The sequence below is a fragment of the Sciurus carolinensis genome, chromosome 4 (assembly GCF_902686445.1).
Source record: "Sciurus carolinensis chromosome 4, mSciCar1.2, whole genome shotgun sequence".
NCBI classification, from domain to species: domain Eukaryota; kingdom Metazoa; phylum Chordata; class Mammalia; order Rodentia; family Sciuridae; genus Sciurus; species Sciurus carolinensis.
In genome coordinates, this window is record NC_062216.1 from 78,931,925 (window position 1) to 78,954,949 (window position 23,025).

General features: G+C 36.4%; 1 protein-coding gene across 1 annotated transcript in view; it reads left to right on the plus strand.

Moving 5' to 3' along the window:
* Nucleotides 1–10,947: 10,947 nt before the first annotated feature.
* The window catches only part of LOC124982813 (ovostatin-like), a 77,207-nt gene continuing 65,129 nt past the window's right edge, over nt 10,948–23,025 (plus strand). The window contains exons 1-4 of the mRNA XM_047549729.1: nt 10,948–11,047; nt 11,663–11,846; nt 12,504–12,660; nt 21,330–21,382. Coding sequence (XP_047405685.1) covers nt 10,980–11,047; nt 11,663–11,846; nt 12,504–12,660; nt 21,330–21,382 — 462 coding nt within the window. The 5' untranslated portion in view covers nt 10,948–10,979. The remainder of the gene's footprint in view (nt 11,048–11,662; nt 11,847–12,503; nt 12,661–21,329; nt 21,383–23,025) is intronic.

Below are 23,025 nucleotides of genomic sequence, written 5' to 3' on the forward strand. Positions count from 1 at the left end.
TTAAATGCTGTCATTTCACATCTGAATGCCTGATTTTCATTTATTCTAGTACTCATTCATAGTTTTTATTCTAGGAAACTTGAGGCTTTATGTGATAGCAACTTGTATAAGGCCCTTCAATGTTGTCAACTCTGAATTCAAGATTTTAGACATTGTGGCATATAGAATTGGAATGTTCCAATATGCAACAGAAGACAGAGAGAGAGGTGGAGGGAAGGAGAAAGACTGTGAAAGTTGAAGAGGGCTTTATAAAAGCTCAAGGAAATAAAAATAATCACACAAACACAACAAAACAGACTTCTCAGTAAAATATTATAAAGAGGGAAAAACAGAGAAAGGTCACAAATTAAGTGATTGATTTATTGAGCTTATATGCAAGATCAGGATGTTAATCTAAGGGCATTTATCTTTTTAAATTTTTTTATTCTTCTGAGTTTATGACTTATTGCTGAAAAGTAATACCCAATGTCTATAATTGTCTTATTTAATTTGAGTATTATAACAAGTTAATATTGGGGAGAGAAGATCAAGAAGAAAACGGAGAAAATAGGATAGAAATGAAAAATTACTGGCTTTCAGGAAAGGGATTGAGGGTTGCTGTTTGGACTTTGGCTTCACTGTTCGGAACAAACCTAGCACTCACTGCAGTGTTTGGTAGAGGAGGGACCTGACCCACTTGTTTTAAAATGATCTCTTGGCTTCTGTGTTGAGAAAAGGCTGTAAGAGTGCAAGAGTAGAAATGAGGAGACCTGAAGAGCCTGTTGCAGTAACCCAGCAAAAGGTGATGGTTGCTGGGACCAGTGTTAAAGCTGGGCAGATGGTGAAAAGTAAACAGATTCCAGGTGCGTTTTTTCCTATTGGTAAAGCCGATAGGATTTCTTGATGGGTTAGGTATAAGGAATGGAATGATAAAAATACTGATCAGAGATTATTTTCATGTATTTTGCCTGAGCTGTCAAAAAGATAGAATTGTCATCATCTGAGCTGGCCATGGCTGAAGTAGGTTTGGGATGGAAGATTAAGAATTCCTTGGTGAGGTTTTGATGTTACAGACAGAAGTGGAGATAGCAAGTTGGACAAGAACTTTGCTGTGAACATTGTGAGGTGGGGAAAGTCAGTTGAGAAGGAATCAGCCTTGGGAACCAAAGGAGAGACCAGTGAGATGGAAAGTCAAGTAAAAACTCTACGAAGGAAAAAGTGTCAAGTACTACTACCTAATAAAGTATAATGAGAACTGCAAATTGATCATTTACTTATGTGGGCAGAAAACAAATTTACAAACCGTTTGATTTTGGTCCCATATGAAATGTCATATACCAAAGTAATCAGATTCTGTTGAGACCATGGCCTGATTCTGCTAGGGAAGTGGAATAGGTTGCCAAAAGGCCAAAGAAAATACCTGAAGATAGTGTGCAAGATACAAGGTTTACTGGAAATTACTTTCAGGGAAATTCCAGTGGTGCCAGGCTGGACAGAGAGCACCTCTGTCCCTCATGGTACCTTGTCCAGTGGCAGCCAGATGGAAAAGTGACACATTCTTTCCATAGTGCCACCAACTCTGCACTAATTATCACACAGGAAGGGTTTTATAAGTTAGACTGCAAAAACAAAACATTGTTAGTTTGCCTACTTTGCTTTGTTCTTTGTGTGACTGGCATTCCAAGGAGCAGTCGTCCTGGTGTGCATGCAAGAAAGTAATTCCTGCTGATAACACTAGTTTTCCCCAGTTGCTACATATGTGAGAAAGAGTTAGTGTCCTTGTCCAAGATACTAATTATTTGGATATTCTGGTCTGAGCTCACTTTTATTGTTCCCTTAATTTGGCTAAGATCTTTGGACTAGAAAGAGGAGTTTCAAGGACATGGTGTTTTATTGTCCTTTTTCAAGGATGACATGCATTTGTTCTGCTTAGATCTTTCACACAAGTGTACTAGAAGAATCACATTTTTTTTGGAAGGAATTTCCTTGAACTTCATAGGAGCCCAGGGTGTTTGTTCTCTTTTTAAAATAAAAATGTAAATTCTTGGGTCTCACTTACACTAATGAGAATGAGGTAGTGGTTCTTGAACTTTAGTGTTCACCAGAATCACCCAGGTGATGAGATTGCTGAGGTTCTCTCCCAGGAGTCTGACTCTGTCTGGATGCACATAAGAATTTGTATTTCTAGCAGATTCTCAGGTATTACTGGTACTGCTAGGCTGAGGAAAACAACTAAAAATTTCTGATCTAAGAGTGTAGTTTGGGCATCAAGGTTATTAAAAGCTCTCCAGGCATTTCTCATGTTGAACTGGTTGAAAACTGCCACTTCAGAGCCTTGCCACTCCAAATGTGATCAGAAGAGTAGCAGCATCGGCATTGCTGTGAGCCAATTAGAAATGCAAGGTGTCAGGTCCTACCCACACATACTGAACCAAAACCAATATGTTGAGATCTTCAGATGGTGCATAAACATGTTAAAGTTTCAGAAGCCCTTTTTGGACCATCTCTGAGTGCATCTTTCAGGAAACACTACCCATGTAGTAGTATCTAGGGAGAAGGAGGAACCTTCGGTGAAATGTCTCTCTGAGGATAAGGGAAATTCTCAGAGCTGAATTCATCTGAGAGCCAAGAGTCCCTGACATTCCCAACAGCAGGAGTCCTGAATGCCTCTGCCATAAAGGGGAATATCTAAGGGCACACTACATCAGAGCCCACCTTGGTCTGGTAATGAGGGATATAAGCCAGGCATGGCCAACAGGAGTATTTCCTGGTGTGGCATCTGCAATCATTTCACTCCTTGGTTAAAAGAGAGGAGAAAAGGGAGAAGAAGAAAAAAATGCAGGAGTAGGACATTCTTCCACTGCTGATTACTTCCTTCCAGATTGGGATATTACTGGGTAGAAACAATCTTTAGTTCGTCATGATTCAAACTGTGGCCAAAAAAGCAATAATATTGATACACCAAGGAAGTAGAGCAGAAAAAATGTACAAATTCTTTAATGGCACGAGTGAGCTGCTAAACCAATCCCAGCACCACCATTCTTCAAATTTGTGCCATTTTTTCACAGTAATGCTCTGTATGGGTAGGAAATTGGGAGAGTGTGATTATGTGATATTTAGTCTTTGTAGGAATTTATCCAAATGTTTGCTATATGTCAGTCACCATGCTAATCACTTTAAGTATATTGCTTTATCTAATTCTTATTATAAGATTATGACTTAACCATTATTATTATTCCCAATTATAGACAAAAAGGATCACAGGGAATTTAATAACTCATCCAAGTTCACCCATCTAGTAAGTGGTAGAACCAGGATCCAAACTGTGAGACTTCAGGGACTATGAGGCTTCAAGGACTGTTCCCTTCTCTATAACCGACTTGCAAGGAAAGGAAGGACAATATTGCATACCAAAAAGATGGTCACATTTGAATATTTAAGTCAGTGTAATTGTAGTCCTTATAGCCTCAACAAAAGCATAACTATTTTTATGAAAAAGGCCTGCATCTACTCTAAACAATTCCTAGCACAAGGCATTCATTTCCCAACCACATTCTGCCTCCAAGACTCATCTGCTTCCAATGGCCGTAAGTTCCTGGAAATGTTTATGACCTGCCATGACAAGTTAATGCTAAATGAAACAAGATTACAGACACTCTATTATGTTCAGTACTGGTAATCCAGAGGACAATACTGCAAGCTTGCTACCCTGACACAGCCCCACCATGAGTCCATTCACCTGTGGATCTCCACACAAAAAGAGTCTTTCAGGGAGAAGACAGGTGAGCATTACTTACCTTCTACAGCATGAAATACCTGTCCACTGAGGATCTAGACAAAGTTCTTGTCAAGAACAGGTTCTGCAGGGGAAGGACAAGTTCTCATTTGTTAACTGACTCGTGGTTAAGTTCCTGGCAAATTTCCCCTAAGCCTTTCAACATCTAAGAAGAAACACTGAATGTTATGCAAACTGATGCCAGCAAAGGGTGCAAAATGGCTAGGATTCTTTCCTGAAGTTGTGACTTTCTTAATAGTCCTCTTGAGAATTCTACCACACTGTAAAGAAAGTGAATCAGGAAACATGAGAGGATATAGGAAAAGAGTTTATATTTCAAAATTGATTTTGAAGTAAAGAATATGCTTTCACTAGGAATAAAAGAATAATTTGTTCTTACTCTTTTTACTTTTCATGAGAATACATGCCTATTTACTTTTTAGGAATATATATTACCTATATATTCTTCAATCATTTTTCACTTTAGATAAAGGTATCTGGATATAAATTTTTCTCTTATTTTAAACATAAAAAAGTCACTATAAATAAAAACCCACCGTATATATTACCAAAATAAAATGATTGCAATTTATTCATAAAATAACTCCTCATAATCTTGTTTACATTTTAATTAATGATCACTAAACTCAAGTTTTCATTTCATTTAAAAAAAATGCTGCTTTTTGGGGAAAAATTTTCAATTTGAGGTATCCCAAATGCATCCTTGACTAGAAAAATCATCTTAAATTTAGGAACATTGATTCAGATTTTATTTGGAACTCTTATAGTAATTCTAAGGAGGACTTTTCCAAACAAATTTCTTTTATAGTTGTAATGAAGTAGATCTCTGCTTTACAGGATGAGGGAATGGATATTGGGATGTAGGTGAATGGAAAAAGGGGTTTTCCCATATCCGGTAAATAGTATGACCAAATTTCCTGACAGACAACCACACCGTCATTTTCTCCACTCTCTACACACCCTTAAATTTATTAATGATGTCTTTCTTTTCTTTTAAATAGTAACATCTTTTCTTACGTAGAGGGGAATTCCCCATGCAGTGAACTGAAAACCAGAAACAATTGCTGTGCATCCTCTATGCAAATAACATTGCTGTTCATTGATGTGATCCAAAAATCCTTGTTTATATCTGTGTGCATATGTGCATATATCTTTCTGTATTTCTTACTGTTTCACTTTTAAACAATTATATTACTTTTACAAAATTCAGATGTTCTATTATGGAGGTATGTAACTATGTATGTATCTATCTGTATAGATAATATCTAATGTGCAGTTACTTTGGAGATCTGGGGAGACATCTCAAAAATAAGAATCCTATTCTCAGTAAGATAAAATTCAGCTATAAAAAGAGGTAAGGGGGAACGCTTTCAGTTTTTCACCATTTAGAATGATATTAGCCATGGGCTTAGCGTAGATGGCCTTTATAATGTTTAGGAATGTTCCCATTACCCCAATTTTTTCTAGTGTTTTGAGCATGAAGGGATGCTGTATTTTATCAAATGCTTTTTCTGCATCTATTGAAATAATCATGTGATTCTTAACTTTAAGTCTGTTGATATGGTGAATGACATTTATTGATTTCCGAATGTTGAACCAACCTTGCATCCCTGGGATAAAACCCACTTGATCGTGGTGCACTATCTTTTTAATATATATTTGTATGCGATTTGCTAAAATTTTGTTGAGAATTTTTGCATCGATGTTCATTAAGGATATTGGTCTGAAATTTTCTTTCCTCGATGTGTCTCTGTCTGGTTTAGGTATCAGGGTGATATTGGCTTCATAGAACGAGTTTGGTAGGGTTCCCTCCTCTTCTATTTCATGGAATAGTTTGAGGAGTATTGGAATGAGCTCTTCTTTAAAGGTTTTGTAGAACTCGGCTGAGAACCCATCTGGTCCTGGACTTTTCTTTGTTGGTAGGCTTTTGATGACCTCTTCTATTTCATTGCTTGAAATTGGTTTATTTAAGTTGTGTATGTCCTCCTCGTTCAGTTTAGGTAGTTCATATGTCTCTAGAAATTTGTTGATGTCTTCAAGGTTTTCTGTTTTGTTGGAGTATAGATTTTCGAAATAGCTTCTAATTATGTTTTGTATTTCACTCGTGTCTGTTGTGATGTTTCCTTGTTCATTCCGAATTTTAGTAATTTGAGTTTTCTCCCTCTTTCTCTTTGTTAGTGTGGCTAAGGGTTTATCAATTTTATTTATTTTTTCAAAGAACCAACTATTTATTTTATTAATTTTTCCGATTGTTTCTTTTGTTTCGATTTCGTTAATTTCGGCTCTGATTTTAACTATTTCCTGTCTTCTACTACTTTTGGTATTGGTCTGCTCTTCTTTTTCTAGTGCTTTGAGCTGTAGTGTTAACTCGTTTATTTGTTGATTTCTACTTCTTTTTTTGAATGCACCCCATCAGACCAGAGACCCTGCATCTTATAGAAGAAAAAGTAGGTCCAAATCTTCAACTTGTTGGCTCAGGATCAGATTTCCTTAACAGGACTCCCATAGCACAAGAAATAAAAGCAAGAATAAACAACTGGGATAGATTCAAACTAAAAAGCTTTCTGTCAGCAAAGGAAACTATCAGAAATGTGAAGAGAGAGCCTACAGAGTGGGAGAATATCTTTGCCAACCATACCTCAGATAGAGCGCTAATTTCCAGAATCTATAAAGAACTCAAAAAACTCTACACGAAGAATACAAATAATCCAATCAACAAATGGGCTAAGGAAATGAACAGACACTTCACAGAAGATGTACAAGTAATCACCAGATATATGAAAAAATGTTCAACATCCCTAGTAATAAGGGAAATGCAAATCAAAACTACCCTAAGATTTCATCTCACCCCAATTAGAATGGCGATTATCAAGAATACAAGCAACAATAGGTGTTGGCGAGGATGTGGTGAAAAAGGAACACTCATACATTGCTGGTGGGGTTGCAAATTAGTGCAACCACTCTGGAAAGCAGTGTGGAGATTCCTCAGAAAGCTTGGAATGGAAACACCATTTGACCCAGCTATCCCACTCCTTGGCCTATACCCAAAGGACTTAAAAGCAGCATACTACAGAGATACAGCCACATCAATGTTCATTGCTGCTCAATTCACCATAGCCAGATTGTGAAACCAACCTAGATGTCCTTCGGTTGATGAATGGATAAAGAAACTGTGGCATATTTATACAATGGAATATTACTCCGCAATGAAGAATGATAAAATTATGGCATTTGTAGGCAAATGGTCGAAATTGGAGAATATCATGCTAAGTGAGATAAGCCAATCTCAAAAAACTAAAGGACGAATGATCTCGCTGATAAGCGGATGAGGACATATAATGGGGGGTGGGACGGGCTAGCATTAGGTTTAGGGTTAGGTTTAGAGTTAGGCTAAGGAGAGCAGTAAGAATGAAGGAAAGAAGGACTGTGTAGAGGGAAAAGAGGGGTGGGAGGGGTGGGAGGGGTGGGAGGGGTGGGGGGGAGGGGAAAAATATAATAAACATCATTACCCTATGTAAACGTAAAAAATAAATAAATAAATAAAAAAATAATAATAATAATAATTAGTAGCAGTAGCAGTAGAGGAACAGGAAATGAAACACTTAGGTATAAGGCTAACAGATAACCTGAGGAGCTGTATAAAAATTACAAAATGATGGTGAAAGAAAAAAAAGATAATTTAAATAAATTAAAGACATATCATGTTAGTAGGTTGAAAGACTCAACATAAAGATGCCAGTTCTCCCCCAATTGTTCTATGGGTTTAAGATAATTCCTTTTACATTTCAAGCATGGTTTAGTTTGGGGTTTTGTTTGTTTGTGCACATAGATAAACTTACTTTACTGATTTTTTTGGTTGGTGTTTGTGTACGCACATGTGTGTGTGTGTGTGTGTGTGTGTGTGTGTGTGTGCGCACACATGTATGAGTGTTACCGAGGATAAAACACAGAGCCTCGTGCTTGCTAGGCAAGTGTTCTACCACAAGCTGAACTTATTTTGAAATTTATATGGAACAGTGCAGGCCCTAGAATCAAAAGCAATGTTAAAAAGGAAAGTGGGTGGAAACAGTCTGCCTGATATTAAAGATTATGTATCTATCAATAGTAAACAAGATAGTGTGGTATGTAGAGGGACAGATACTCTGATCTATGGAACAAAATAAAGAACCCAGAAATAGACACACACACACACAAAAAAAAAAAAAAAAAAAAAGAGGTAAGGATAAATAATATAAAGTGAATCATTTCATAAGCATTGCACTTTTATGGAAAGAGAAACCATATTTCTAGATGTGAGCCCCAGGTACACCAAATTTTAGGTGCTATTTGGCCATCTAGAGCATTTACATATGGGCCAATGAGGTAAGCTCAATAGTGACATAAATTTACTTTCCAGAGAATTGTCATTCATGTATTTAATAATTATAATTGCCCTTACCAAATCAAATTGTATGTATGTGTGTAAACACAAATTTCATTCAACTTATAAAAGAGAAATGTTCTGCAAGTTTCCCTCCTACTCAATAATTTCAACATTTAAATTAATTTGTATTTTTGATATTTTTATGTGAACTTTTCTGTTATTGATGTTAGACTTGGACTTCTGAATTATAATGCACTAATAAGGTTTTGGAAGGCATTGGACCTCCAGATGTCCCTCACTACTGCTGTGATTTCTGTTATGCATTTTATTTAGCAAGGATATTCTATATGTAAGCAGATGTTTGCATTTTTCAAATAGTAAGTGACCATTTTAGATTTACACTTTGTAGTGAGTCTTCTGGCGAGGGGCAAAGAAACCCCAAGGAGTCAGTAATGGACAATCAGAAAGAGTAGTAGGTTTTGGTACTGCTTTTCATAAATAATATCATAAATGTTCACCAGTATGAGACTTTTCACCATCTGGCATATAAAAATGTAGTCAATTAAAGGCATAAAGTCCACAGTCTTATTCAAGTGAGTGGAGCCAGTTTTCTTCCAACTTGGTCAAAACCTTGTAGATGAAGAACAAAATAGTAAGCTATCTTTCTAGAAAGAGTTAGGGATAAATACAGTAAGGAGTAAATACAAACTAGTACCTCATTAAGTTGACCTAAAGATCATATCATGATTGGCATTATTCCATTTGCATTATCTAGAATGCAGAGCAGTAGGAAGCTAGCAGAAGACATTATTACCCAGAAAGGTATATCTGCCTTTTTACTTCAAAAGTCAATGTGCTCTCCTTGTATAGAAAGACAGCACCCCAATAAATGGGTTTGCTCACCAAGTCTGGGAGTCAAGAGTGCTTACTTACTTCAAAGATCTGTAGCATTCCAACTGTTGGAAAGCCAGCAACGAATCAAACGCACAGACCGTGACTTTGAGATTCTAACAGCCAAGTGGCACATGTGACATTAAAGCAAACAATTATGGTGTAAAATGACATCCTGTAATAGAGATTTGTACCTGATCTATATTCATACCTGATCTTAAAGGAGCAACAACCAATTTCAACTTGTGAGTCATAAAATTTGAACCGAGACATGAAGAATGAAAAAGAAATGTATTTCTGATAAAGAAGGAAGTCAGAAATAGCAAGAGAGAGGGAGATACTAGATACAGATGTTTGAGAGGAGATGAAAAAACGTGGCAGACTTAAGAAACTGCTGGTGTTTTCATGGAAGAAAACAAAAAGTGTCTGTGGGGAAGGATCCTTAGTAAGAAGAAATTTGCTGGAGTTTGGGATTTATCCAGTAGGCATTTGTGGACCACCAGAGAGTTTTTAAAGAACAAATTGCATAATTAATTTGCCTTTTAGGTAAAAAAAAAAAAAAGGAGTTGTTTTATTTTTAGTATAAAATGGATTTCCTGTTTATTAAAAAGGGCAATATTAGAGCCTAATTAGAGGCCACTTGGTGATATTTGGTGAAATCACAGCAATTGTGAGATTAGCCTTTCAAGAACTTCTTTTTTAGTCAAAACTCTAAAGGACACAAAACACTTGGTGATAAACTTGTAAAGGGAAAAACTAAAATTGAATTTTTTTTTTTAAATGATATTTCAGTCAACTTTCTTGCTAGTACACTTGGATGTGCACGCATAGGCCTTGTGAGGCTTACCTAACTCAGATTCATCTTAAGTTTGCCTGACTGTGGAAGTGAAAGTGATGTCCTTATCTCCTCTCCAGCTTCTGAGGCAAATTGTTCCTACTCTCTTGGACTCTGTTTATAAGAAATAAAAAGGGATGCAACCTTAGCAAAGTAAAGGAGGCTGAGCCTGGAGGTACAAAAAGAACTAAATGCAAAACAACATTTTATTCCATTCTTTCCAAGGCGCATTAATGGGCACCAGCTTGCTTTAAGTGAAAGGTGACTTTCTATGGTTGTGTCAATATAACAATCTAAATATATGTTTAGTATAGCAACTTCTCTTGCTAAATAAATTAATATGTGCCATTTTATTAGGTATTTTGCTACACTTATAAGCCATTTAGAGCAAGAGAAGATAATTTTATAACAATAAATTTTATTGATTTCTGTATTTTCTTATAATTAATCTATTAAAAACTTGAGGCCTAGAATTAATTATTTCCTCTTGATTTAGAATTTCAAGTATATATTTGGCATGTAAAATATATTATATGGAAAACACAACATTAACAATTGGTAAGTAAAAACACATGATCATGTTTGAAACTTTTTTTTCGCAATCTGAGCTTCCTTAAGCCTTTTTCTATTATTTTTAAATTATTCCCATTCTATTAACTGTATGGAACTATTGCCAACCAGAAATTAATACTATTATTTTCAACACAGATTTAGTTCCCAACCACTAAACAATGGTTTAGCAAGATATCAATTTATTTTTAATGATTGAATTTATTGGAATGAAATTTATTTTGTGCTAGAAAGACTCACTCATAGATATTATATACTAAGTCTGGGAATATTTTTCATAAGATGATGACACTCAAATGACACCCTAATAACATAATAGGCATGACTGATTACAGGGAGGTGACTAAAGTTTCAAAACTGTATCCAGTTGGATCACATGTGTTATTCTTTGGGAATGATTCAGGAAATGGTCCCAGAAGTTTTGCATGGATATATAACTCCACGTTTGGCTTTATCGACCAGTTAGAATGTCTGAGCTTCCAGTACATTGACCTAGACGAGGATCCAGTGAGCACAGTCTATTGACTTCTTTGTCTTTTTGGATCATGAAGTGGATGAGAATACTTCTGGGTGTTCTTCTCTTTCATCTGTCTCTTTCTCAGTCTCCAAAAGTGTAAGTGATTGCATAGAGTTTTGTTATTTCATGTGGAAGACAAATAGAGCTTGGCATTAAAATTAAAATATTATATTTTATTTCAGTGATTAGATTTTAAACATTAGATTTTAAACATTTTCACAGTGTAATAAACATTTTAATTTGCACAATGAATTCTGAATTTGAATGATACCATTATCACTGTTAGCATATCTGCTGATTAAATTATAATAACAATATTTATACTGGTGAAGAGGTGTCAAACAACTGCTTGGGGGAAAAATTGCTAGATAAACACTAGGCAAAAATGAAATGGAATGTGCCTATCAGTTTAGGAGCAAAAGCATTGCATGAGGACACAGATGTTGCTAATTTTTGTAGAACTAATGACAAATTAATTGCTTCTTTGGAAGTGGTATTGTTTTGTTGAATTTACAAAATTCAGTTCACAGGCCAGCATCTTTCTCTTTCATGCATTTGAAGTCTTCTGATGTAGCATTCTGGTATGTTTCTAACATTGAGAAATGATACATTTTTCTTACACTCCAATCCTTCAGCTAAATAAATAATTGCTAAGTAGCAAATCATTCCTTTGACAATTTCAATTTTAGTGTTTTTGCTTAAATTTTGTAGGCAATATGTCCTGCTGGTCCCTTCTGTTCTACAAGAAAGCTCTTTGGATAAAGCTTGTGTCCAGCTTTTTAATGTGACTGAGTCTGTTGTTTTGACTGTCTCCCTCAACTATGGTGAGGTCCAGACCAAAATATTGGAAGAGTATGTTACAGGAGAAAATGTCTTCAGATGCATCAGCTTTGAGGTAAACATTTCATTCTACTCACTATAGAATACAAATACTGCAGGGCCATGAAAGCCATCCGCAAAACTGACTTTCTAAGGACAAAGATTAATTGCTGTGTATATAAAGTTATTTTAATGTTTCTAAAAACAATGTACTCCTCAGTTTGAGATGATGTAAGTACAATTATAAATGGTGTCAAGGAGAAAGTTCTAACTATTTGATTTTTAAAAGAAATTTATTGAAAGGAAGAAAACACGGAGAGAAGCAGGGGAAGAGAGAGAGAGACAGAGACAGAGAGAGAGACAGAGAGAGAGAGAGAGACAGAGAGAGAGAGAGAGAGAGAGAGAGAGAGAGACAGAGAGAGAGAGAGAGAGAGAGAGAGAGAGAAATGTTTTAAGGCCAGAGATGTAGCTAAGTGGCGGAGTACTTGCCTAACATGTGCAAGGACCTGGATTCAATCCTCAGTACCATCAAAGAAAGAAAGATGCAGAAGAATTTATTAAAATGGCGAGATAACAAAATGGCAAAAGAAAGAAAAATAAACAAGGCGGGTTATTCAATAAATAGAGACAACAAGTTATGGATTTAAATTCACTGATAACGACATATACCTAGTCATAGAGATCTTTTGACAAAACACCAATCTCATGAAGTGTGTATTTGTTTGCTCCCTAGGTTCCTCAGGCCAGATTGGACCCAGTGGCTTTCATCACATTCTCTGCTAAAGGAGTCACTATCCATCTGGAAGAGAGGAGGTCTGTGGCAATCAGACCCAGGGAAAATGTGGTCTTTGTGCAGACAGATAAATCCATCTACATGCCTGGACAGAAAGGTGTGTGTACCTATATTCTATTACCCTCAACTAATATTATTTATAGAATATTTAAAATGATAGTACACAATACAAGCTCAGAAAATTTATTGCATTAAAATCTATTAGAGATTATTTAAAATCAAAATAGATTATATTACCTAAATATTAGAAACTTAATTTAAGTATGTCTGGGTAGGGAGCCTCAGAAACTATTATTAAAGAGTTCCTTAATATTCTAATAATATCTATATTTTTCTAGTAATTTATATGTTTGGGAACCATGACATTTCAGTTTATACAAATTTAGTTGTTTTAGAAATAAAACAGCAACAAAGTGTCTCAAGAACATATTAAAAGCAGGACACACTGGTACACAACTGTAATTTCAGCTACTTGGGACACTGAGGCAGGAGGATCACAAGTTAAGGCAAGTCTGGACAACTTAGTAAGACCCCCTCACAAATTAAAAAATGGGCCGGGGGTACAGCTCAGTGATAGAGTGCTTGCCTAAGCCCTGTGTTCAGTTCTTAGTATCAAAAATACATGCGCGCGCGCGCGCGCACACACACACACACACACACACACACACACACACACATACACACACAGAAAGAGAGAGATTCTCCTAGTAGCTAAAGAATTGTCCATTATGATGTCGAATTAAACTGAAAAGCCTCCTCTCATCTCCTGGTTTTAGAGAGAGATCAGGAACACAGCTCACAATCATAAAAAGGAAGACATTTCTGACGAGCTAAGTGGAACACAAGAAAACACAGAGATAAAATTAATTCAAAAGCCATACCTTAAAATGTGAAATATATAGACTTATTTGGAGTAGAGAAAATAGATGGAAGGAAGGAGAAGAAGCAAAGTGAATGACAGTTTAGGAAAAGCCTTTGTGAACTGAAGCGGCATTTTCATGCTGTTGAGCAATGTCAGTGAGACATCACTACAGCTTTGGGGATTACACCATATGAAACAGTAGAAGGATTATTCTGAGGAATATCTACATATTGTTATGGTACTCAGGTTTTTGAAACCATTAGTAAGCGTGATAGTAGTGATGAGTAGCACAAAGTGCTTGGTCAGGAAAAATGGACATGAACATAGGGGAAAGGTGTGAGAAAAAAAATAAACCCAAGTGCTTCTATACTTCTGCTCTTCAAACAGGCTTCTTTTGAAAAAAGAATGAACAAAATTAAAAATGTTACATCTTTTGATATGTGACATGATCATTTTTTCATTCAACTTGCAAGTATGATCATGTTGAATAATAGAGATTTAAATATTTATATATCTGTAATATATATGAGGACATTTATTTTTGAGATACACATGCACTCATATATTTAAAGTTTAATGAAACATGCTATTAAACTCATCTCATGTATCAGTTTAAAAATACATTTCATTTGAACTAGATTTATTTTTATTAGAGCATTATAGATATACATAGTAGTTGGGTTTATTTTCACAAAATCATACATGCAAGGAATTTGATTTCAATCCCCAATCTCCCCTCTTTACCTCCCCTATTCTCCCTCCTCTGCTTTACTCACTTTTCTTTCACTTCTTTCTTTATTTTTGACTGGTACTTTCTACATACACATAATGGTGAAATTCCTTTTGGAATTTAACATGATTTTGTTAAATTCATTGGATATTCCTCCCCTTTTCCTGTCTTCCCTCCTTCCTTCTCATTCTCTTAATGATCTACTCCACTGATCTTTCCCACATATTTATGATATTTGATCTACCCTCATCTGTCTTCATTCCCTTTTTTTTGCTCTAGATTCCACATATGAAAGAAAATTTTGACCCTTGGTTTTCTGAGTCTGGCTTATTTTACTTGGCATCTTGCTCTCCATTTTCACCCATTTACCAGCAAATGCCATTATTTCACTCATCTTTATGGCTGAATAAAACTCCCTTGTGTATATGTATTACACGGGAGTATATAAACTACTCCATTTATATATCAAGAAAATGTAGTATATATGTAATGGGGCACAACTTAAGAACAGACTGATCACCAATGAGAAGTCCAAATTTGAGAGTCTTTATTAAGCTGGCTGGCTGACTGTCTCACACAATGCCCTAAAAATGGCTATTGGGAGAACAGCTCCAGCCATAGGGTTGCAGGGGTTTTTATACCATAAATCAGTACATCAATCATAAGTGTCTTGCTATGATTCGAAATTACAAACTAACATCATGGGATCTGAAATCATTAGCAGAGGGGTCAGGGGGTCAAAATGACCCTACTTAGGTGCATACTAAAGAATGGTTACTAACATCTAAATAATCACTGTTGACATCACCATTAACATGGTACATTGTTTAGGAAACTAGGAATCAAAAAGAGAACAATTTTTCTTTATATAAGAATTGCCATTTTGTCATTTTGTATTTCCAAACAAGTCATGCTAAGCAACTGTTGATGAGTACAGAGGCAGGACGATCCCATGGGAGAAGTATTTCCTCTATAACATGGAGTCTCAAGGTAAAATGGAGTCTGTTTAGTCATTGCCCATATAGCCTGGCCTATAACATTTCCATGGAGTCAGATATGTCAACCCGTCACATATATATTCATCTATTGGCAGACATCTGGAATGATTCCATAATTTGGCTGTTGTAAATTGTGTTTCTATAAACATTGAAGTGGTTGTATCACTATAGTATACTGGTTTTAGTTCTTTTGGATAAATACCAGGGAGTGGGAGAGCTGGTACATGGTAGTTCCATTCCTAGTTTTCTGAGGAGTCTCCACACTGCTTTCTAGAGTGGTTGTACTAATTTGCAGTTCCACCAACAATGTATGGGTGTACCTTTTTCCCTGTATCCTGGTCAGAATTTATTGCTGTCAATGTTCTCAATAATTACCATTCTCACTGAGGTGAGATGAAATAGTGGTGGAGTTTTCATTTGTATTTCCCTGATTGCTAGAGATGTTGAATATGTTTTTCATGTATTTCTTTACCATTTGTGTTTCTACTTTTGAGAAATTTCTATTTAGTTCTTTGGTCCATTTAATAATTTAGTTATTTGGGGTTTTTTGGCATTGAGTTTTTTGAGTTCTTTATATATTCTGTTTAATTAATCCCCTGTCAGAGACGTGACTGGCTAAGATATTTTCCCATTCTGTAGGCTCTCTCTTTACTCTCTTAATCATTTCCTTTGCTGTGCTGAAGCTTTTAAATTTGATGGCATCCCACTTATTGATTCTTACTTTTATTTCTTTATCTTCTATATATGGATATCCAGTTTTCTCAATACCAATTGTTTAAAAGGCTATTGTTTTTCTCCAAACATACATTTTTGTCAAGTATCAGATGGTTGTATCTATGTGGGTTTGTCTCCGTGCCTCCTGTTCTATTCCATTGGTCTTCATGTCTATTTTGATGCCAATATCATGCTGGTTTTGTTATTGCAGTTCTTGTTCTTCCCTAAATATCTTTCTCGTACTATTAGCTACAATTATCATGTATGAACATGAATATGTTTTCTAAGGTGATGGAGGCTCTTTAAACACATATTTGTATAACTATTTTTGTCTAGTTGTTTTCATATAATATCACAAAGATCTGAGGTGCTACAGTGGTTCCCAAGCTTCAGTGACTAAAATTAATTACTTAAGAAGTGTGTTAAACGTTCATTTTGACCTGAGAGCAAAGGAAGTTTTAAAATCTGTATTTTAAAAATAAATTTCAAAGGCAGGATTTTTTTTCTGCTCAGGAGACATAAAAATTATTTTAGTATTAGCCTGCTAGTTGATACTGGACCTTTGAGTTGGGTATGAGTAAGTTGGGGATTTTTTTTAATCACAGGCTGCTTAGGTATCAACACGCTGTGACTTTGGAAAGTCCAAACTGAGGGAGGGGAAAAATACTGATACTGTGGGAACTGGGGCATGTGTGTATTTCCCTTCCACACCCTTCTACTCCCCTTTCCCTGCCCTTTACCATCACTCCCTCACTGCAGAGCAGTCACAAAAGTGGGGTTTCACAGCTACACTTGGGTACCAGAGGGAAACAGATACACCAGGTAAGAAAACAAAGGCATTGATCAGTGCTAAAATTTGTACAGCACCAACAGTTTTTGAACAGACACTATAAATTTACCTGTGGTGTTGAGAGGTGCTCATGAGGAGGAGGACTGTATGTAGTAGACACAAGCAAATGCCCAAGGAAGGTTCCTAGATTCTTGCTAAGAAGAACTGCAGAAGGCAGAGGTTGGTAAGGAGTCACTACTTCAAACAGCACAGAAATGTAAAAGCTTAATCAAAATGAATTTTTTTTTCTTATCCCATCCACTTTCTAGTGAAGGACCTAATGTGTACAGAGATGGTTTTTCTATAATGCATAAAATGAAGATTGAGTATTGACAATTGAAGAATACTCAGTTTTCAAAAAAAGTCATTAATATCTGAGATACAATGCTGCAACTATTCATAGTTTACACATTATAGCAGTTCTTCTTTTATATAAAGCACATTGTCGTATTAACTATGACCTTATGCTTAAACCTCAATGCACATATGGTTTTTCATAGCTTCCTATATGACCACCATCTTCATTTTGATGCATATATGTTTATCTTTCCTTCTCCTTCTAAGAAATTACAGATGATATGATATCAGTGCAAACTAAAAATTTTATAGGAAGTTATTTATGACTAAGTCATAATAAATCTAGCCATTTAAATCTCTTAAGAAAGGACCCATAAATTAGCTACATGCATTTTTTTTAACTTTGTGTTTTCCAACTTTCAAATTTGAATTTTATCTTACATGAAAGTATCTTACCTTATTATGAATGAAATCTTTGACCAGAATTATCTGGCTGACTGAAAATTAGATACTTGTTTGACTGGCTTTTCATGAAGATTGTAATCACTTCTGCCCAAACTTGCCTCAGATCAAAGAAAAGGAATTCTAATTCAGAGAACAGAAATAAGAATAGGATGGCCACTTAACTTGTCTTCTATCTTACAGGCAATGACAACAGAGTAATCCTTAGAAATTTAGAGCAGGTTCCACCTAGTATAATTTCAGATTGCAAATCCCTCCCAAATAATAGTTACCACCTGCTTTTTGTTCTCTGAATTTCGTAGTAAGAGTTTTATTGAATTCGTTTAAAATATTTACCCTGCAAGAACAAAACATTTTGGACATAAAGAGATTTTTATTATTAAACATTAGTTTAATAATATTTTAGTTTATCTCTTAAAAGTATATACTCACAGGTAAAACTTTAAAGACATCAGGCATTTGAATAGAGGAGGAAATGAAACTAAAGAGTTTCCACTTCTGCGGGCAGGTGGGGTCTGCATAAGCTGCAGGCCTCTGCAACCCAGAAATGTGCTACAGTTCTTAATGGTGGGCCCCATTTCCATTTCCCACTCTCGGCCTGCAGTCCCAGCTCCCCAGGAGGTTGATGTCAGCAGACTGTGAATGCTGGGGGCAGGGATGAAGTGGGCTTCTGCAATGGGGCATCAGCTCAGTCAGGTGAGGCTGCTATGGGGTAACAGGTCAGGTGTGCCCTGACTTGCCCCACCGCAGGCTTGGCCAGCAAGTTGGGATCTACATGACCATGGTCAGTGCTCGCTGCCCATGTTCCAGCTTACCCAGGCCACCACTCTGGCACTACACTGCTCCACTGCCACTTCTCAGTGGGGATTAGTGGACTGGCTACATGGAGGGTGGAGAGGGAGCCATGTCAGAAGGGAGTTCACCAAAAATCTGAAAGATGAATTAAGATCCTAAAACAAAACTCTTAAGATTTAAGGAGAGATTATTTTAATTTACCCACTAGCCTAGAAAATGTCATAGCTTTCCCGTTGACCAGAAAAGAAACTTGTGCATTTATTATGTTTGCACTGACAACTACTGTCATCCCATGAAGAAGAATGACAGTTTGGTGCTCTTTTGGCAATGAATTTTCTAAAGGTATAAGTGAATGATGTCAAATTATATGACTGATCAGTTTGGATCAGGTATCCATCCAGGTATTCAGGCCATGTTATAAGTTCACAGAGTGTTGGAATTGTTAGGGATTCACCCTCTTGGATGTTCAGACAAGAGAGGTGTGGGATGGGCAGTTTCCCCCATAGATATATACTCTAGTATTAAAAACAGCATTAAAGAAAATATTGCTTAACAAAGAAAAAATAAGTCACCCATGATTCTAGCATGTAAGAATAAATAAGCTAAATAAGAAAATCACTCTTCTTTTTTGATAAGAAAAGGGCTAAAGTTATTATAGACAGAAATGACAGAACTAAAGATAGTGCTCATGATGAAATAACACAGAGGGACATGATACATGGCTTCAGGTTAGGTGGCACCATGGGGAGTGGCTAGATAGGAGGCTGCAGGGAGGAGAGGCTGGGGCTTTCCAGAGTGTAAATGTTACTGGTTCATTAAGTTATTAAAACACACTTATTTTGCAATGGGAGGTTTTCATCAGAGAAAAGATCAGATTTAGTCTGCAGAAGGTCGCTTTTTTAACTACAGAAGGATTAAATCATGAGGGCAACACCAATGGCAGAGATCCAGTTAGTGTTTCTTGCAAAAGACCAAACAAAGACCATTATGTATTTAATAAAGAAAATGACAGTCAGAGTAATGGAGAAATCAGTGTCTAAATGATAGTGCTACCAAAGTGGGCAGAAGGATTGGGGCTAGAGGAAAATACTGTTTTAAGGTAAATAAGTAAAGACTTTCAATGAAGTGAGCCACAGGTACAGCATGGGTGGGGAGAGTCATTCTGGGTAAGAGACATGGTTAGCACAGTATTTTCCAGGTATATAGGGAGGTAACATTAGAAGAAGTCCAGGATTTCTGACCTGAATACCTGCAGTTGTAAAAACATCCTTTTATAAAATGTGAAAGAGTAGGGCAAGAGTAAGCTTGAATGAGGAAATGCAGTTCATTTTTAGACACACTAAATACAAAGTGAATTTTAAACAACCAGACAGATAAGTAGGCAAGTAGGAAGCATGGTTTACAAATCCATAGGTTAAAAGAAAGGGTGGTGACTTTGGGTAGCCATCAACAGGAAATCACATTTAAAACCATCAGACTTAAGATTGGGATTTTCCTGCCAGTCTATGGCAGGCTTGTGATATACAGAGGCATGTTTTTCTTTATTTTCAGTGCTTGACACCAATCCATGCACACACGTGAATAAAATTACAAAATACGTTCTCAATGAAGATTTTAAAAAGTGTATGCATAAGTAAATTGAAATGAGAAGAGGGTTAATAGTCTGGAAGAATGAGATTAACAAAGCTGAATTCTAACTCAGTCTGAAAAAAACATTTAAAGGGCCTGTAAGGATATGTATACAGGTGATGACATCTGACCCTATGAATGAGTGCCCTTTTCTCCAAAGTGCAATAGCATTGGCCTGATAACACAAATTTTAACACAGATCTTCATTTTCCTTAAAAGGACAACTTAAGGACCCTACCCCATGGAGCATTTCAAACTATCTAGGACATCTTTAGCTGGTGGAAAGAAATACCATTAGCTCAGTGAAATTTTTTATGTGATTAAAGAGACAATAACTACTTGCATAGGATTTTTTTTTAAACTAATGGCATCTAAAGTAACACTTTCTCCAATCTCAAAAAACCAAAGACTGAATGTTTTCTCTGATAAGCGGTTGCTGATACATAATTGGGGTGGGGGTAAGGGAAGAATGGAGGATTGTGTAGAGGGAAATTAGGGGAAGGGAGAGGAAAGGGAAAGATGGTGGAATGAGACAAATAGCATCCTATGTACATGTATGATTACACAAATGGTGTGACTCCATATCATGTACAATAAGAGAAATGAAAAGTTGTACCCCATTTGTGTGTAATGAATCAAAATGCATTCTGTAAAAATTTAAAAAATAAAAATTTTAAAAAAGCAAAAAATAAAGTAACACTTTCTCTTTTATTAAAGTGCAAGGAAATTGTTTCATTGGAGGTATGACTTCAGGAATTTGCTTATTTCCATTTTTAAGCCATGTGGAATAGTTCCCATTAGAGAGACCTAGAGGGCAAAAGGTAACCTCAGTGCAGAAAAGAAATGGAAAAAGCGTCCTGTGAGAAAAATAGGGACAAAAGGAAACTCCTTAAAACAGAATGAATTGTATTGACAGCATGGTAACATGGATTTGACAAGGACCATCAGGCTGAGAACGGATAGGACATAGCTAGGGAAGACTGGGAGAGTAGAGGGGCCTGCAGTTGCTTACACTGCGGATGATGGAAGAAGGGGATTAGGTAATGAGCCATAGACAGAATAAAAGTGTACTCGAATTAAGTCCACACAGAATTTCTGGGATGGATTGTGTAGGTAAGAAAGAGTTAACTTATCTCACCTTCCTCCTCTTTCTTTCTTTAAGGAAGTAATTAAGCAACCCTGAGCACATTTTATGATGACGCATAGGAGGAGAAAGTGCAGATGGATGTAAAAGAATGACAAAGTCATTTTACTGAACTCTTTGCTGAGTCTGCTTTAACGGGCTCATGACAATAGCCCCTGCACTTGATATGTATCACTTTGGATATGTGTGTTACTACTCTTTACAGTTTGCAATAATCTCATGCTCTCTGATTCACGTAGGTTAATCCATTTAGGAAGAAAGCCATTATGACACTAATGATAAATACTGTTTTATTTCTTTCTTCAGTGATGATTCGAGTTGTGTCTCTGGATGATCATTTGAAGCCTGTTGAGGAAATGGTAAGTTATAGTTGGAAATAGGTTACGTATATACTTAGTTCTGTTTCTCACATTATAAAATTAATCTATGACAAAGAAGAGGTCAGTCTTAAATTGTTGGCTCTATGTTCCATTAGTCTATGACCCATGGTGTTCCTCACTTAGAATTAAAATCCTTCTTCTCCTTCCTCCTCCTCCTCTTCTTCCTCCTCCTTCTTCCTCTTTTCTCTTCTTTCTCTTCTTCCCTTTCTCTATCCCTCCTTCCCTTTCCCTCCCTCCCTCTCTCTGTCTCTCTCTTTCTCTTTGGTTAACAAAATTAAATATATTTTCCAATTACAAATACAAGCCTATAATTTACTGAACTCCCACCACTATAAAGCACTGTGCTAGGTACACTGTGATCCAAAGATAGTGAAGATGTTGATCCTACCTTCCTCCCAAATGATTACATTAGAACTGAGGTAGTTGGGAAAGAACAAAAATGACCATAAGGAAAGTGGCATTAAAAACATAAAAGCAAAATGCATCACTGAGACATTGGCATCTGGAAGAATAGGATATGGCAGATCATAGGTTTTAAATTATATAGTGGGAAAATTGTGTATTGAGTGAATGAGAAAATATTATACAGGATGAATAACATTGTATAATACCTGCATTAAAGAATTTATAATGTATGAATGAAAGCATTAGGGTTGCTTCATATTTGAAATGATTAAGAGAGGTATTAAATTAAGCCACTTCCCCAAAATCAGATCCTGAGTCAGAGGAAAATGAGCAAATACATTATTAAGGAAGTGGTACAAGAGAAACCAGTGTGAGAGTTGGGGGAAGCAGGACGGGGTAAAGGAAGAAACCAAGCCTGTGCACAACTGGTTTTAGGCTAAGTCATCAGCCTGACCTACAGGAAGCTTCAGAACATATGTTACGCTTCAGTTTATTCCATTATTAGGAGTATTTTCATATGTCAGCACCAGGCAATTGTTGGTTAGAGGAAGCTCCCTAGGTAGAAATAACCTCCCAGGAACTTGCCAAGAGGCCCAATGGCAGGGCTCTCAAGAACTTCACAGATAAATGCTGGTAGGAGCAGAGCACAGGGAAATTGGGGCTGGGTGCAAAGAACCAGAAAAAGTGATCTGAGGGTGAACGTTAGCCACATCTACTACAGATGTCAGGGAGAGGTGAAGATAAGACACTCCTTAGAAAATAGATGACCCAATGGTTAAATTAGGAGTAGGACGATATAAATAGAGGGAAAATATTAGTGAAGGCACATGGGTGATGAATCAAGATGAGTTAGGAAATAGTAATGTAGCAGTCCATCTTTGCTGAAACACCTAATGGTAAAGAAGTCATGGGAGGAGGGGAACCTGCACAGGACACTTAGTGCCATGTTATAAAGGCACCTGAATTTCAGTTGGTCATAAAGGTGTAGTTTGTGGGTAGGATAGAGCAAGACACCGATTAGGGATGTGTTCCCAGACTTCTTCCTATTTCTTGAGAAATTATTCTTTATAGGTACACCAGGATAGTAAGAGGGGGCAGTGTAGTTACTCACTAGGGAAAGTGATTCCATTCCACTTAGAAATACGGAGGAGTTATTTCATGGATGCTTACCTGCAGTCAGGGGACTAAATGAATAGTAAGAATATGGTGTAGATAAT